Source organism: Pseudophryne corroboree, chromosome 7 (assembly GCF_028390025.1).
Source record: "Pseudophryne corroboree isolate aPseCor3 chromosome 7, aPseCor3.hap2, whole genome shotgun sequence".
In the NCBI taxonomy this organism is placed as follows: Eukaryota; Metazoa; Chordata; class Amphibia; order Anura; family Myobatrachidae; genus Pseudophryne; species Pseudophryne corroboree.
This window is the reverse complement of record NC_086450.1, coordinates 363,365,316-363,384,049: the sequence shown is the minus strand read 5'-3', so window position 1 is coordinate 363,384,049 and position 18,734 is coordinate 363,365,316. Positions and strand designations below refer to the sequence as shown.

The following is an 18,734-nucleotide window of genomic DNA, read 5'->3' as shown; positions in this document are numbered from 1 at the left end:
GCACCAGTCTTGGGGGGATATTATTATAGTGCCAGTTTGTGAAACTGGCAGATTTTGGTGGTTTCCACTGCAGTTTAGTAATCCCCAATTTACTAAACCCCAAATCACAGTGAAACCACCATGTAATAGAAATGCCCCCTACATGTCAACTCCTGTTGTCCTATACTGTGGTTGTAGGAATATGTGGTGTTTTTGGAAAACACCATACATATTAGTAACTGCATGTATGCAGTTTCTCAGCAGTTGCTCACCAGGAGAGGCCAGGATGCGAAAGAGAAGCACCAGCAGCAGCAACCTCAGGTTCTGTGCCAGCTACAAAGGGCAGCGCTTCTGATTTTAAAGTCATACAGATGATTTTTCTATACAGCAACAACCCCAGAAGTTAATCATAGCATGGCACTATGGTTGACACTGGTGCCACATTTTTCATCACATGAATAATAAATGTTGCAGCCATATTTGTTTTTTGCTGGATGACTATACTCTCCTATCACCTGCTCGATTTACAGTACCAAGCCTTCTCTGCCCCTTCGTGCTCTCTGTCCTCCTCAAGTCTGGCTCTTCTTTCCCCTCCATGCTAACACACAACACAGAGAAAACACTGAACAAATAGAAGAAACAAATGCAGCAAAAATAAAGCCTACTCTAATGCTGGCCATACACTAGGACAACCAGCATCCGATCCGATTCCTGTCACGATTTCCATTCAATTCCCCTGGAAGCTCTGGACACACAGTTGTTGTTTTTTTGAAGCACGATGAAGCATATGATCTATTAAATCTTATGCCTCACAAAAAGCACGTGATCACCTTGAAAAAAATGCCACTGAAAATGATGCTGATCGAACGATGCATCGTATATGCATAAAACACAATGGTGGTCATTCCGAGTTGTTGCTCTGTAATTTTCTTCGCATCGCAGCGATTTTCCGCTAATTGCGCATGCGCAATGTTCGTACTGCGACTGCGCCAAGTAAATTTGCTAAGAAGTTTGGTAATTTACTCACGGCATTACGAGGTTTTTTCTTCGTTCTGGTGATCGTAATGTGATTGACAGGAAGTGGGTTTTTCCTGGTGGAAACTGGCTGTTTTATGGGTGTGTGTGAAAAAAACGCTGGCGTTTCTGGGAAAAACGCGGGAGTGGCTGGAGAAACGGGGGAGTGTCTGGGCGAACGCTGGGTGTGTTTGTGACGTCAAACCAGGAACGAAACTGACTGAACTGATCGCAGTGGCAGAGTAAGTCTGGAGCTACTCAGAAACTGCTAAGAAATTTCTAATCGCAATTTAAAGAATCTTTCGTTCGCAATTTTGATAAGCTAAGATTCACTCCCAGTAGGCGGCGGCTTAGCGTGTGCAATGCTGCTATAAGCAGCTTGCGAGTGAACAACTTGGAATGAGGGCCAATATGATCACGATGGATAATATGGGCTGTGCGTATGATCATTTTATGCGACATTCGACCTGCGGGGCCACGCATTGTGTCGTAATCGTACCCAAAACATGCACCATTAAGACCATTAAGTCTGAACTTCTGCACTAGTCAGCTACAAACCCCTAGTTATACAGTATGGTTATGCATTACAGGCAATGATCAATCTACCATATAATAAGTTTATACATCAATGGCAATGTCAACTGGCCTGACCTCCAGATTAAGAAGGCAGCAAATACCCTATGCACACATCTCTCGCTGGTCCTCACAGGAAAAAACACACACACATTGGTCTCCACAAGATAAAAAAAAGGAGCACATTAGCCCCAAAAGGAAAAAATAAATACCTTGGCACCCACGGCAAAAAATAAGATACATTAGTCCCACAGGAAAAATATAAATACACTGGTCTCCACAAGGAAAAACATTAAATACATAAGCTTCACATGAAATAAATAAACACACTGGGAATAAATACAAGAAAAAAATATATTGGCCCCCGCAGGAAAAAAAGCACATTGGTCCACATCGGAAAAAATATAAAATACATTGTCCCCCACAAGAAATAATAAAATACACTGGCCCCAGGGGAAAAAAATAAACACATTGGTATAAGGAGGAAAAAATAAAATACAGGTTGAGTATCCCATATCCAAATATTCCGAAATACGGAATATTCCGAAATACGGACTTTTTGGAGTGAGAGTGAGATAGTGAAACCTTTGTTTTTTGATGGCTCAATGTACGCAAACTTTGTTTAATACACAAAGTTATTAAAAAATATTGTATAAATGTCCTTCAGGCTGTGTGTATATGGTGTATATGAAACATAAATGAATTGTGTGAATGTACACACACTTTGTTTAATGCACAAAGTTATTAAAAATATTGGCTAAAATTACTTTCAGGCTGTGTGTATATGGTGTATATGACACATAAATGCATTCTGTGCTTAGATTTAGGTCCCATCGCCATGATATCTCATTATGGTATGCAATTATTCCAAAATACGGAAAAATCCCATATCCAAAATACCTCTGGTCCCAAGCATTTTGGATAAGAGAGACTCAACCTGTACATTGCGCCCACAGGAAAAAATAGGCACATTGGTCCACACAGGATAAAACATAAAATACATTGTCCCCCACAAGAAATAAAAAAAATCAGTGCACGCCCCCCCCCCCCCCCCCCCCCCCCCCGGAAATAGATAAAACACGCTGGTCCCAATATGAACAAAATAGAACACGCTGGCCCCCCGCAGGAAGACAAATAAACACATTGATTGGCCCCACAGGCAAACAATAATATACACACACCCCCAACACTGACCTATCATATATCAATGTATTGCTTGCGCTATGCATTGTAACCTATGGCGTGCACCTGACAGCTGTCTCGCCTGGTACTTTCAATGGAGCCTATGATTCTGTGTGTATCTTGTAGTTTCTATACTGCATTTTGTACTTTATAAGAAGACCCAATGAATACACACCCTGTCTCCTATTAAGCCATGCAAACACTCTTAAAATGGTTGTGGTTTTTGATCAGCTCCCCCGATCGGGGCTCAGCACTTTTGACCCCTAATGCAACCAAGCCTCACAGGGCCATATCTAGGGGACCGAGTGTCCTTGGCAAAGTGAAGGACTTGACAATCGCTGGCACCAGCTGCACAGCCTCAATGACTAGGGGGCAGATGTACTAAGCCTTGGAGAGTGATAAAGCGGAGAGAGATAAACTACCATCCAATCAGTTCCTTAGTGTGGTGAGGCAGATAAGTTCAGCTGCCCCTGAGGGGGTGGCATTCAGCCATTAAGGGGACCCAAAATGAAATCATATATATTGCCCCCCCCCCAACCTAAAACATTGTTTTGCCCCTGCTCTAGGTGTTATATCACACCCACTCACAATATTTTTTTGTGTTTTATTGAGGTATTGGAAATGTTTCCAATATACTTATGAACGTTTCTGAATTCTCCTAGAGCAAGTAGCCTGCATTATAGATATAGGGGCTGATTCAGACCTGGACTCAGCCGGGCGATCGCATGCAGTGGCTGCATCCAGAGGGTCTGTGTACACGCAGTGGCTATTGTGCACATGCGTGACCCTTCACCATGCGATCGCATCCCGGAAGGATGCGATCGCATAGTGATTGACAGTGGCGGCCATCGGGGGAGGGTCGACGCTGCGTTTTCGGGCTGGCTGCTTGATGTCATACGCAGCCGCTGTGAAACAAAAAATGGTGCCGGACAGTCTGTCTACAATTGATTTCACTGTCTAAGTTATAGTGATAATTCCAATTTGTTTCATGCTGCGCTTCGTTGCCTCCGCCATTCCCTCAATAATGTCATGTCATCTTCTCTGCAGACTTATATAACAGCATTCATGTGACTTTACAATTCACAAGGTCACAAGTCCGGCAATGAAGAACGCCGGGCACATTACTGTCTGTACAATGGGGCCGATTCAAACCTGATCGCTGCTGTGCGTTTTCTCACAGGCTGCGATCAGGACTGAACTGCGCATGCGTATGCACCGCGATGCGCAGGCATGACAGTCCGCAACGACGGGGAGCGCCAGGCAGCGACAGGATGGTGCAAAAAAATCACATTGCACCGGCAAACGCAAGGAGATTGACAGTAAGAGGGCGTTTGTTGGTGTCAACTCACCATTTTTCAGGAGTGTCCGGAAAATCGCAGGGTGGACCAGGAGTTTGAAGGGAGGGTTTCTGACGGCAGCTCCGGACCCGATCATTGCACTGGAAGCGTAAGTCCTGGGCTGCGCAGAGACTGCACAAAATTAGTTTGTGCAGCTCTCTAACACATCCAAACGCACACATGCACAGCGAATTCCCCCTCCCCATGTAGGCGGCGACTGCCTGATCGCAGGGATGCAAAAAACGCACCCTAGCGATCAGGTCTGAATTACCGCCAAAGGATGTTTATATTTTAGCAGCAAGATTTTGTTTCTTGCTCCTTGTTTAGCACCAGTCTTGGGGGGATATTATTATAGTGCCAGTTTGTGAAACTGGCAGATTTTGGTGGTTTCCACTGCAGTTTAGTAATCCCCAATTTACTAAACCCCAAATCACAGTGAAACCACCATGTAATAGAAATGCCCCCTACATGTCAACTCCTGTTGTCCTATACTGTGGTTGTAGGAATATGTGGTGTTTTTGGAAAACACCGTACATATTAGTAACTGCATGTATGCAGTATCTCAGCAGTTGCTCACCAGGGGCGGGATGTACTAATGTACATCGCCGCCCAGCGCCACGATGCTGATAGCATATGTACTAACATATGCGATCAGCATTGCGGAGGACAGCTCTTCCGATAAGAGCTGTCCTCCGCGATGCGCAGCGGCAGCCTGACTTCCGGGATTCGGCCCCAGGAGTCAGTCTGCGCATGCGCGGGGTGTGGGGGCGGCCGCAGGGCATGCTGGGAGGGATCCGATCGGATCCCTCACACAGCGCCGCGGAGAGAAGCCCATAGGCTTATATGGACGTACGCCAGCTAAAGCTGGCGTACCCCGCCGCGGCGCTGTCCTGCCGGCCGGGGGTTAGTACATCAGGAAAATGCGGTAAACAGGGAGTTTACCGCATTTTCCGCTTAGTACATCCCACCCCAGGAGAGGCCAGGATGAGGAAGAGAAGTACCAGCAGCAGCAACCTCAGGTTCTGTGCCAGCTACAAAGGGCAGCGCTTCTGATTTTAAAGTCATACAGATGATTTTTCTATACAGCAACAACCCCAGAAGTTAATCATAGCATGGCACTATGGTTGACACTGGTGACACATTTTTCATCACATGAATAATAAATGTTGCAGCCATATTTGTTTTTTGCTGGATGACTATACTCTCCTATCACCTGCTCGATTTACAGTACCAAGCCTTCTCTGCCCCTTCGTGCTCTCTGTCCTCCTCAAGTCTGGCTCTTCTTTCCCCTCCATGCTAACACACAACACAGAGAAAACACTGAACAAATAGAAGAAACAAATGCAGCAAATATAAAGCCTACTCTAATGCTGGCCATACACTAGGACAACCAGCATCCGATCCGATTCCTGTCACGATTTCCATTCAATTCCCCTGGAAGCTCTGGACACACAGTTGTTGTTTTTTTTGAAGCACGATGAAGCATATGATCTATTAAATCTTATGCCTCACAAAAAGCACGTGATCACCTTGAAAAAAATGCAGCTCGAAATGATGCTGATCAAACGATCCATCGAACGATGCATCGTATATGCATAAAACACAATGGTGGTCATTCCGAGTTGTTCGCTCGGTAATTTTCTTCGCATCGCAGCGATTTTCCGCTAATTGCGCATGCGCAATGTTCGCACTGCGACTGCGCCAAGTAAATTTGCTAAGAAGTTTGGTATTTTACTCACGGCATTACAAGGTTTTTTCTTCGTTCTGGTGATCGTAATGTGATTGACAGGAAGTGGGTTTTTCCTGGCGGAAACTGGCTGTTTTATGGGTGTGTGTGAAAAAACGCTGCTGTTTCTGGGAAAAACGCGGGAGTGGCTGGAGAAACGGGGGAGTGTCTGGGCGAATGCTGGGTGTGTTTGTGACGTCAAACCAGGAACGAAACTGACTGAACTGATCGCACTGGCAGAGTAAGTGTCGAGCTACTCAGAAACTGCAAAGAAATTTCTAATCGCAATTTAGAGAATCTTTCGTTCGCAATTTTGATAAGCTAAGATTCACTCCCAGTAGGCGGCGGCTTAGCGTGTGCAATGCTGCTATAAGCAGCTTGCGAGCGAACAACTTGGAATGAGGGCCAATATGATCACGATGGATAATATGGGCTGTGCGTATGATCATTTTATGCGACATTCGACCTGCGGGGCCACGCATTGTGTCGTAATCGTACCCAAAACATGCACGATGTGCACACGATGCATCGAACGATGTTTTGAAAATGTACATTTACGCGATTTCGTCTTAGTGTATGGCCAGCATAACACTTAGCCCAAGCTAAGCATGCACAGGTACACAGGACTATAAAATAAATAGATGCAAGAAGTAAATTGATACAGAACAAAAACCTCATGGGGCCCATACATCAGCAATCAGTTGGGGTGCTAATTATACGTTTTGCAAATGGTTAGAAAAAAGATCACTTGGCTTTCCAAACCACTTGACCCCCCCCAAAATGTCAGCCAATTTAAAAATATATCCAAAACTGACCTTGGTTCTCTTTTGCAATGCTGATAAACAGGACAGTGTTTAGGCTTTCTGCTGCCACAGGCCATTGTGAACTCACGTATCTCAAGTTTGTATTTGTGTATCCTTATGTTTATACTATGCTGCAAAGTCAGTCACCTTTTTAGGTGAATAACACACAATAGCAACAAGGCAGTAGGTGATGCTGGGTGGAGGCAGTGAGTGATGCTGGGGACAGTCAGTAGGTGACAGGCAGTAGGTGACAGACAGTGGGTGATGCTGGGGTGAGGCAGTGGGTGATGCTGGGGACAGTCAGTAGGTGACAGGCAGTAGGTGACAGACAGTGGGTGATGCTGGGGTGAGGCAGTGGGTGATGCTGGGGACAGTCAGTAGGTGACAGGCAGTTGGGGACAGGCAGTGAGTGATGTTGGGGAGAGGCAGTTGGTGACAGACTGTAGGTGATACTGGGGAAAGGCAGTGGGTGATGTTGGGGAGAGGCAGTGGGTGACAGGAAGTGGGTAATGCTGAGGAGAGGCAGTGGGTGATGCTGGGGTGAGGCAGTAAGTGACGCTGGGGAGGAAATGGGTGAAAGGCAGTAGGTGATGCTGGGAAGAGGCAGTGGGTGACAGGCAGTGGGTGATGCTGGGGAGAGGAAGTAAGTGACGCTGGGGAGAGGCAGTGGGTGACGTTGGGAAGAGGCAGTAGGTGACAGGCAGTGGTAATGCTGGGGAGAGGAAGTAAGTGACGCTTGGGAGAGGCAGTGGGTGACGCTGGGGAGAGGCAGTAGGTGACAGGCAGTGGGTAATGCTGGGGAGAAGAAGTGGGTGACAGGCACTGGGTGACGCCGGGGAGAGGCAGTAGGTGACAGGCAGTGGGTAACGCTGGGGAGAGGAAGTAAGTGATGCTGGGGAGAGGCAGTGTCACGATCCGGGTATCTGGACGCCATTTCTTACCCATCAGATGCCTCCTAAGGCTGGCTCAGCGCTCCAGGACCGGATCCCATCTGTTATCCTGATGTGTACATTCCTGTATCCTCTCCTGTCACTCTGGGACGCTGTCACAGTAAACGCCATATTACACCTGGCATGGCGTCTCCCGCGGCCTCCGCCGCCGTCCCTGCTCTTCTGCATGCAGAGTGTCTGAGTGGCGATTACGTCAGCCGCGGCCTCCGCTGTGTCCGCGTGGTTGGATGTGCATCTGTCAGCCTGGCGCCTCCTGTCTCCAGTGGCCGGCGCCGCCATTACTGTTTTCATTACCACATGGATTACAAACCAAACTTCCCTCCAAGTGTCTGCATGGGCGCAGCCATCTTGGATTCTGTCAGCTGATCATTTCCACCAATCTGTTCTCAGTATTGATAATCTGCATAATTGCCTAGCCAATCCCTTCCTTGCTGCAGGTATAAATACACTGTGCCTGAGCAAGGAAGGCGTCAGTGCTTTGGTTGTCAAACCTAGTTCCTGTTTGTCTCTCTCCTGTGATTGTCTTCCAGGTTCCAGCTCCTGTCTCAAGACTTCCACCATAGAGACCCGCACCAGCATTCCACCTGCGGTGTAGCCTGACTCTCCAATCCATTGTGGATTCATCTGTTTCCAGCTACAACATTACCTGCTTCCAGCTCAGCTTCCAGCAGAGTACAGCTTCCCTTAAAGGGCCGGTGTCCTTTCTACACTTTACCACTCTCCACCGGTATTATTATTTCTCCGCTCTCAAGTTCTACATTTCAGTTCATATTTCATCGCTCCCAAGTTCATTTATTATTTAACTGGTTCCAGCCAGTATCCACTCCGTGCTAACAACAGTCTGGTTCCAGCCAGTATCCACAGCAGCTGTTTTATCTTCAGCAACCCAGCTTTTCCTGGAACACCAGCTGGCACAATCCTGGGTTATCTCCATTGCTACAGTCGGGCCTGGTAAGGACTTTCCATCTAGAAGATCATAAGAACTATCTCACACTACCAGTGCCCTGTGGCTCCTGCCATCCTGTAGTACCCAGGAACTGTATTTATTCTTTGCTGACTTTTACGTTTTCTTTTACTGCTGCTGTGTTGCGGAGTTGTCATAATAAACATCATTGACTTTTATCCAAGTTGTCGTGGTCACGCCTTCGGGCAGTTATTATTTATGTTACTTACATGTCCAGGGGTCTGATACAACCTCCCAGGTCCCGGTACATCTCAGCCCCTACAACTGAGGCTGCCTCCCGTCAGCTCAGGCCCTCAGTTGTGACAGGCAGTGGGTGACGCTGGGGAGAGGCAGTAGGTGATAGGCAGTGGGTAATGCTGGGGAGAAGAAGTGGGTGACAGGCAGTGGGTGACACTGGGGAGAGTGACGCTGGGGAGAGGCAGTGGGTGACAGGCAGTGGGTGACAGGCAGTAGGTGATGCTTGGAAGAGGACAGGAGAGTTGGCGTGAATTAGCAGAACGAAGGACAGGCAGTAGGTGATGCTGGGGAGAGTTAGTAGGTGACAGGCAGTGGTGGGTGTTGGGGAGAGGCAGTAGGTGATAGGCAGTGAGTGATGCTGGGGAGAGTCAGTGAGTGACAGACTGTAGGTGACACTGGGGAGAGGCAGTGGGTGACACTGGGGAGAAGCAATAGGTGCCAGGCAGTGGGTGATGTTGGGGAGAGGCAGTGGGTAAAACTGGGAAGAAGCAGTGGGCGACAGGCAGTGGTGACGCTGGGGAGAGGCAGTGGGTGACAAATGTATAACAATTTACTTACCTGGGCACAGAACTGCAGTGTGCTCCTCCTCTACCACAAATTAGCGGTGATTCAGGTGCAGTTGCACCTGAAATCTGTCCTTTGCGTTTGCGCAGAATCAGTTCTGAGCGCGCACAAACGGGTCCTGCGGCATAGGACGCAGGCCGGCATCAGACTGTCATTGATTGACAGTCTGATGCCATTTCTGGGACGGGAAGGGGGCAGCGACGGGCTCCATTTGGAAAAATTGAGGCGTGTCTCCAACGTTTTAGGGGTGGGAAGAGGCCAGGGATTTCCATTGTAGGACGGAGATTTCCTGGCCTCTGTGACGGGCGGCTTGCGTGAGACCATAGGTGCCATAAGCCGCCCGATGGTGGGTGCTTTGATCTGATGCTGCATCCTACGATGCAGCTCGGATCACTAGTGCAGCTGCATTTATTTATTTATTAACAGTTTCTTATATGGCGCAGCATATTCCGTTGCGCATTACAATTAGAACAACAGTAATAGAACAAAACTGGGAAACAACAGTAATAGAACAAAACTGGGTAAAAACAGACAGGCCAGTGGCGGATCCAAGGGGGGGGGGGGGGGGCACTCGGGCCTGTGCCCCCCCCCCCCCCCCTGTCATTTGTGGCCTTATGTCCCCCGACCCCCCGACGCCGGCGCCGCACAGGGAGATGACGGGCGCCCGCTGAGATTGTGTTACCAGCGGGCGCCCGTCTCAGTACTGAACTCCGGCTTCTGGCGCTGTCACTGTGCGCCGTGCGCTATGGGAGAGACGTCAGTCATGACGTCTCTCTCATAGTGCTGACTGAGGAGCGGACGCCCAGGGAGGAGGAGGACTGCAGCGGCCTGGAAGCGGGAACGGGGCTCGGTAAGTATGAGGTTTTTTTCTTCCTTAATGCAGCGGGGGCATCTACTAGGGGCAAACTACGGGGGGACATTACTACTGGGGGGGGGGCATCAACAAGGGGCATTACTACTGGGGGGGCATTACTACTGGGGGCAAACTACTGGGGGCATTATAACTGGGGGGCATCACTACTGAGGGGTCATCTATTGGAGGCAGCTATTGGGGGACATTTTCGCTGGGGGCCATCTACTGGGGGCATCTACTGGGGGCATTACTACTGGGGGGTCATCTATTGGGGCAAACTCGTAGGGGGCATTATTACTGGGGGGCCATCTATTGGAGGTAAGCTACTGGGGGACATTTTTACTGGGGGCCATCTACTGGGGGCATTATTACTGGGGGGCATTACTACTGGGGGGTCATCTATTTGGGGCAGCTACTGGGGGACATTTTTACTGGGGGCCATCTACTGGGGGCATTATTACTGGGGGGCATCTACTGGGGGCATTACTACTGGGGGGGCAGCTACTGGGGGACATTTTTACTGGGGGCCATCCACTGGGGGCATTATTACTAGGGGGCATCTACTGGGGGCATTACTACTGGGGGGTCATCTATTGGGGGCAGCTACTGGGGGACATTTTTACTGGGGGCCATCTACTGGGGGCATTATTACTGGGGGGCATCTACTGGGGGGTCATCTATTGGGGGCAAACTCCTAGGGGGCATTACTACTGGGGGCAAACTACTGGAGGACATTATTACTGGGGGGCATCTACTGGGGGCAAACTGCTGGGGGACATTATTACTGGGGGGCATCTACTGGGGGCAAACTATTGGGGGACATTATTACTGGGGGCCAACTACAAAGGTGCTAACTACTGGGGGCATACTACAGGAGGGCATTACTACTGGCGGCGTAACTACAGGGGCATTACTACTGGTGGCTTAACTACAGGGGCATTACTACTGGTGGCTTAACTACAGGGGCATTACTACTTGGGGACTAAACTACAGGGGGGCCAAACTACTGGGGGCATAACTACAGGGGCCAAACTACTGGGGGATAACTACAGGGGCCAAACTACTGGGGGCATTACTACTGGAGGCTAACCTACAAGAGGGGCATAACTACAGGGGCTAAACTACAATGGGGCAAACTACAGGGGGGCATTACTACTGGTGGCTAAACTACTGGGGGCATTACCACTGGGAGGCTAAACTAAAGGGGGGGGGGGGGTAAACTACTGGGGTCATAACTGCAGGGGCATTACCACTGGGGGCATAATGACTGGGGGCATTACTACAGGCAACATTACTACTGGGGGCAATACGGGCATTGCATAAGGGGCACCACTACTATGGGGTCTATATAAGGGGCACTACCAGTACAGTGGACATTGCATAATGAGCGCTACAACTGTGGGCATTGTTTAAGAAGCACCACCTCACATGCACCGAAGCCGCACGCAAATGTACTTGCCCCTTCCATGGTGCCCCCCTTATCATTTCCTTCTGGATCCGCCCCTGAGACAGACATAGAGGTAGGAAGGCCCTGCTCGCAAGCTTACAATCTACTTACATACAGCATATGATAGCAGTAGTGATAGCACCTTCAACCGCACCTGACTGACCCCCATTAAACGCCCCTGCCTGCATGTAAAATTCAGAATCACACAGAGCAATTCTCTACAATGTTTTCTTAATGTGTGCAGCAGCGATGCGAGAATATGCTAATGCTGCAGGAGGCGATTGGAGAAAAATACACGCCTTCTGCTGGGTGCTGCGTTCAAAGATGCAGCATCAGATTACCATCAATAGATGTGGCCCCCTAAACAGCCACAGCATGTCAATCATGCTGCGGCTTTGGGCACGATTTTCCACACAGAAATAGGCACAAGAGCAGTACTGATCCTGAGAATGCGCCAATCGTTACACATAAGAGTTGTGCATAAACCACCGGGTTTAAGTACAACACTTAGGGGGACATGTACTAAGCAGTGATAAAAGTGGAGAAGTGAGCCAGTGGAGAAGTTGCCCACGGCAACCAATCAGCATTGACGTAACTTTTATAATTTGCATACTATAAAAGTATACAGAGCAGCTGATTGGTTGCCATGGGCAACTTCTCCACTGGCTCACTTCTCCACTGTTATCACTGCTTAGTACATGTCCCCTTTTAGAAACAAAGAATTTGACGGCAAATAAGACTCTCTTGGCCCATCTTGTCTGCCACTTGCATATGTTAAATGGTGCTCTAGCCAATCAGCTCCTCATTGTCATGTGTTTGAAAAATGACAGAATAATGCTAGTAACAAGTTTTATCATACGCAACAAGTTTTAAAACTTGTTGCATATGATAAAACTTGTTACTAGCATTATATACCCTAGGAGAAAATGCATTATAATGAAAATAGCTGAATCTATTGTACTCTGCAAATGGTACCAGAATGTTTTTATAAACCTTTGCAACAATGAATGATGAGCGCTCCAGGCAAATGCTGGTTAACAGAGCTGTACAGAAAACATATATTGTGATATTTGAATTGTAAAGTGCAATGGAATATGCTGCACTATACAAATGTTAGTAATAATTTGTGGCCAAGGCTATTTAAACCTTGCAAAACTACAGCTTTTTATTCAAAATGTTCATATCACCACCTATGCCCACTTTGCCACAAGATTTCATGCCTTTTCAGGTCAAAGAAAATACAAGTAGCTATTACAGGGGCATAAATTCATCCCAGTCACCCAGAGGAAAGTTGGAGTTTGGTGCCACCTCCCCTTACAAAAAAAGGGGGAAAACATATAGGATGGTTGAGTGTGTTTGTATCATATATATATATATATATATATATATATATAAAAACACACACGACTTACAGAATTACATAGATATCGCTCTCAGTCGGCCTGCAGGGAATTTGCAGGGCTCCAGGTACGCTGTGATTCAGCCGTCTCCAGCATGCAGAATCAGCGTTCACCGGCCAGTCCCATTTCACAGTCCAGCAGTAGCGGTGGGTACACTGGCCCTCATTCCGAGTTGATCGCTGCTCGTGCGATCAACTTGACGCCGCCTATGGGGGAGTGTATTTTAGCATAGCAGGGCTGCGATCGCTTGTGCAGCCCTGCTATGCTAAAAATGTTTTCTGCAAAACAAGACCAGGGTCAGACCTACTTACCCTGTGCGACGGATCCAGCGATGAAGGTCCCTGGATTGATGTCAGACATCCGCCCTCCAAACGCCTGGACACGCCTGCGTTCGGATCTCCACGCCCGGAAAATGGTGAGTAGATGCCCCGGAACGCCTCCGCGCTGTAAATCTTCTTGCGATCGCAATAGCGATCACTTTCTTCTTTCTTCTGGTCGTTGCCGTCGCTGGGGAAAGATGCGCGTGCACATTGCGGCCGCCGCGCATGCGCATTTCCGACCCGTTCGCACCGCAGCGAAGAACTGCTGAGTGCGAGCGGGTCGGAATGACCCCCACTGTTGCCTGCTGCAGCGCATGCTGATCAGTACTAGGCAGTAGTCATCCTGTCCCCTGTTGCAGGTGTTAGCAGGGCTCCCGGGACAGTGCCGATTAACACTGCAGCAGCGGGTCCACCACAGAGCTCCATTGGAAGAGCAGCAGTCACACTTGTTTTCTGCTGTCAACCACACAGGTGTTACTGTACATGCAGGTTATACTTGCCTACCCTCCTGGATCGGCCGGGAAGCTCCTGAAATCGGGTTGCGCTCCCAGCCCCGCCGGAAAGGTAGGCAAGTCTCCAGGAGACTGAATCGTGTCATCGTAGTCTCGCCCCCCCAGTAGCCAATGCCAGTAATCAGTGCATTGAATAGTGGGGGATGGGGCTACATTGACGCATCCATGCCCTCATGTCACCCACCCACGAGGAGGCCATGTCCCCTGTAATACTAACCTGCCTTCCACCTCTCGCATGGGGCAGCCAGAAAGTTGGTAAGTACAGTATGATGCAGGTGCCCCCTAAAGGCTAGGAGGCCGGGTATGGGTCATTAGGTCGACCACACTTAGGTCGACAGTCATTAGGTCGACCACTATTGGTCAACATGCATTAGGGTGACATGGGCACTAGGTCGACATGAACAAGGTCGACGTGAAAAAAAGGTCAACAGGTTTTTTTAAAAACTTTTTTTGGTGTCGTTTTCTCCGTAAAGTAACGGGGAACCCCAATTAGTGCACCGTGTCCCCCTCGTATGGCTCGCCATGCATTGGGCAAGGGTACTATTCCCAATCGTAGTCCACGGGGATCGTAAAGTATTTAAAAGGTTAACAAAAAAAATGAAAAATAAAATGTAAAAAACTCATGTTGAACTTTTTCCATGTCGACCAATAGTGGTCGACCTAAATGTGGTCGACCTAATGACCATATCCCAGGAGGCCACAGGCAGGTATCTCCATTACTTTCCTCTGGGAGTTACGCCTGAGGTGATACGTAAGAGACCACCTTACTGTATGATGATCCCCACTGTTATATGAGTGGCCCAGGGATATTTACTCTACAGATTTTTTATCAAAATGATACAACGTGATGCTTGTGCCCACTGTGCCCCCTGACTGCACGCCATAACCCATGCTGGGCTAGACTATACACCATTTAAACTTGTGTTAGAGACACCATATAAGTTACACGTGATCCAACTTGCTTTAATGTTAAAAAAAATCCGTTTGTCTGAATAAGTAGCTGGAGCATAGCGCAGAGGTGAATACAGAATATACCATATTATACCAGAATATACCATAGACAGCCTGGTATAACACAGGGCGACCGGGACAGCGGCCAGCAGCAGCCACAGTCACTACTCCCTGCCTACAAGCTCCAGCAGCCAGGAGCCAGCTCACCCCCTCCCCTCTCCTCCTCTCCCGGTGTCTGCTCCACCCCTCTCCCCACGCAGGTGCGCCCCTCCCCGGCTGATGCCGCTGACCTCACCGGCCCCACCTTCCAGCCTTCTCCGCTGCCGCCGGTCCCCGCAAGTTGTGACAGTAAGGACCGGAGAGAGAGGCTGAGCTGAGGCGGGGGCATGGTGCGGGGCGCAGGGCAGAGCCAGGTGTGCTGAGAGAAGGGAGAGCTGCTGTCGGGATCCTGGCTTCTAGGGGGGCCTGGGGAGTGAGCTGTATAATTTGCCCGTGTGACTGTGTTTGGTGACCAGGAGACAGCCGGAGCCATGTCCCGGGACCCTGAAGCCGTGGCTAAGATCACCGAGAACACCTACAAGGTGAGGCGGGCAGCGTGCAGCCATGGAGTTGTAGTACTGTTTATATACTGTAGATAGACACACGCCCCTGTAGCTGGCCTGGCCAACCTGTGGCTCCCCGCAGGTTGGTGGAACTACAGTTCCCAGCATGTTGCCACGTCATGCTGGGGTTTGTAGTTCCATAACAGCACATGTTTGGTAACTTTTTGCTAAACCACTGTAATCTCCAAACTGGTGTTGAATAGAAGTGTTACAGTTGCTAACGTGTAATAGGGAGTTACAGTGGTGTCAGTGTGTATAGTTTGGCATCCCAAGAGCTTGCAATCAGTATTCCACCCTGGCACAGCAGTATAGTGAGTATACATTATTATAGGTTATTAAGAAGACAGAAGAGCAGGACACAAGGAAAGTGTTTTATGTCAGACAAGATATACATGAAACCTCATATTCTAACCGCAGCGCGTGTGTGTGTATATGTATATATATATATATGTATATATATATATATATATATATAGACTTGTGCTGTAGATAGATATGAAAGGACATGACGGCGGACACATCTATAAGCACTGTATATGTATAGTATATCATATTATTTGATAACTATCAGCTGTAGAGGGGCTTCTTATACTATAGTCTGTAGATGCTTTTCAAGATTGGACAACTGGAGATTCCAAATGTTGCTGAACCACATCTGCGTGTATTCAAACCATCTGCATAGGGACTGTGTACATGAACGTAAATGTGGGTTATAAGGCCTGGATTTGTAAAAACATTACATAGGGCTGGGCTCCTGCTTACTACCCACTTTTTTATTTTATTTTCAGCATTATTTTCTCTATTAATCCCCTGTAAATTAAGCCTGAATCCGATATATCTATTTATTTATTTTAGGGCTCTATACCGTAGTCCACACTTGGACTACTAACAGATAATACCAATGAGTAGTACAAGTAGTTTGGGCAGAGGAAATGTTTTAGATGAATGTGGATAGATGCCGTTACGTTTTATGGACGGCCAGAATTGCTTTGTTATAAAAGTAGCCACGTTCACTTGTTGTTAGGGCTTTGTATTCTACTCTTTATAATTAGCTGACCTATTGTGCAGTGCTGTACACTGAGGGAACCATGAGCTACAATGAGCAAGTTAAATATGGCCCTGCCCACATGAGCTTACGATCCGTTTGAGTTATGCTCTCTCTTAAGGACCCTATTTGTCATTCAATATTTGTGGCATGTTTTTTGGGGGGGATATAAATTGAGTATTATTCCAATGTATGATAGAGAGATCACAGCAGATATCACCTATGTCTGCCCGCAGTCCCTTCAATTTGACAACAGCAGTTGCAGCCCACATAGGTTTCTATGGGCGCTGCAAAGCGGTCATATATGAAGCTTCGGGATACAAAAATTGACCCCACCTGAAGATGGTGTTAGCTGATGGAGCCTATGGGCTACACTGTGCAAAGGCTAGAGTAGTGAAGAGGATGCTGATGTGGTCACTTCACTCCGGCCACATTGCTGGGACAGGCTACTTTTGGAGCCCCTATCCCTGCAGGAGGGATAGGGGCTCATGCCCTGGATACAGCCGGACGGTACGTAATCTCTAATTGTCGTGGATAATGGCAATAAGAAGTTACAATTATGGTGTCTGGAACCCGATAATTGATACATATGCCCTCTAGACCAGTTTCCACTAGGCTGCAAAGCAGTAGAGCTGTGATGTGTAGAGGAAGCCTGGCAACACAATACAGATCTAGGTTGAGTTTTAGACTACACTATGGGGGTAATTCAGAGTTGATCGTAGATGTGCTAAATTTAGCACATCTACGATCATTTACTCTGAGATGTGGGGGGACGCCCAGCACGGGGCTAGTCCACCCCACATGTCAGGCCCTACCCCCCCTGCACAAGTACAAAAGCATCGCACAGCGGCGATGCTTTTTCTCTTGACAAGTAGGTCCCTACCTGCGCATCTCCTGCGCGCTGGCAGGGAGCTACTTGTCGCATCCCGGGTTGCAGTGGCTGCGTGTGATGTCACGCAGCTTCTGCGGCCCACCCCCCCGCACGGTCCGGGAATGCCTGCGTTGGCCGGACCGTGACCCCAAAACGGCGGCCAAAAGCCGCCGGCCCGCCCCCTCCCGCCCAGTGAACACCTCTGCCTGTCAATCAGGCAGAGGCGATCGCTGGGCTGAGATGCTGATAGCATCTCTGGCATGCACATGCGCAGTTCAGACCTGATCGCCCGCTGTGCGAAAACGCACAGCAGTGATCAGGTCTGAATTAGGCCCAATGTTCTCTTCTATTCGCATATCAGCTCATCTGCCTTGCAGAATGGAGTTCAAGCATGCCAAGGAGAGAGCACAGTGCACTGGCTAATATGCTCGTTCTGGGGGTACCACGTTTTTATTGCCTATAATATAGTTGTAAATTAACATTGCAGGTCCCAATGACTGGTCATCTTTCATTACATATTTATGTCCCTGTGCTTACTGTGTGAATTACTGTATGATGTATGCAGTACTCCTAGTCATTGGCTGAGAGTGCCATGCCTTTGTTATACTTAGCTTGTATTGTATGTTATTATGGGGGAGATGTATCAAACCTTGGAGAGGAAGTACAGATGTGTCCTGATAGATCTAGCCTCAATATGCCATGCAGCGCGAGATGCCTGGTGTGAGTGAGCCGCCAGGTCCTGTGCAACTCTGCTAACATCTGGGATTTCTTTTGCCAAATATGTGTCTTATAGACCCTACACACTGGGTGATATTACTGAAAGATATAAACGATCTCATTCATTAATGAACGAGACACCGTTCATATCTTTCAGTGTGGAGGCACCAGCGATGCGCGGCCCCGCGCTCGTTCATTGTGGTGTCCCGTCGCTTGTGCATGCAGGCCAATATGGACGATCTTATCCATATTTACATGCACTGCTATGGAACCGGGTGACGGGGAGAGTGAAGAAACTTCACTCCCCCCGTCAATGCCCCCCCTGCCCAGTCGGCCGTATCCGCCGTCGGGCAGCTCGGCGGCGGATTGCACAGTGTGTAGGGCCCATTAGTCGCAACGCAATGCAGCTAGGACACACAAGGAGACTGTACTGGTTAATGTGATAGATGACACTAGTATATCGCGTGTGACTGAGTCTGTTTACGGAGCAGAACAGAACTTGTATGGGAAAAGCTGCGGCTGCTACATTGTAGCACTTCACGTACATATGCAGAGACAAAGTCACACACAGATATACACCACCACCAAACATTTTTATATCCTACACCACATGGTGCCCCCCCTTAATATGCTCACTTGTGTTCCCCATATATCCCCCTCGCCCCCAGAAGTTTAATTATAACAACA

At 48.4% G+C, this 18,734-nt stretch overlaps 1 protein-coding gene across 2 annotated transcripts in view; it reads left to right on the top strand.

Moving 5' to 3' along the window:
* Window positions 1-14,905: 14,905 nt before the first annotated feature.
* The window catches only part of BAIAP2L1 (BAR/IMD domain containing adaptor protein 2 like 1), a 183,070-nt gene continuing 179,241 nt past the window's right edge, over window positions 14,906-18,734 (top strand). The window contains exon 1 of one of the 2 annotated variants that reach the window (XM_063934503.1): window positions 14,906-15,393. In XM_063934503.1, coding sequence (XP_063790573.1) covers window positions 15,343-15,393 — 51 coding nt within the window. In that variant the 5' untranslated portion in view covers window positions 14,906-15,342. The remainder of the gene's footprint in view (window positions 15,394-18,734) is intronic. The other variant, XM_063934504.1, reaches the window with a different exon arrangement.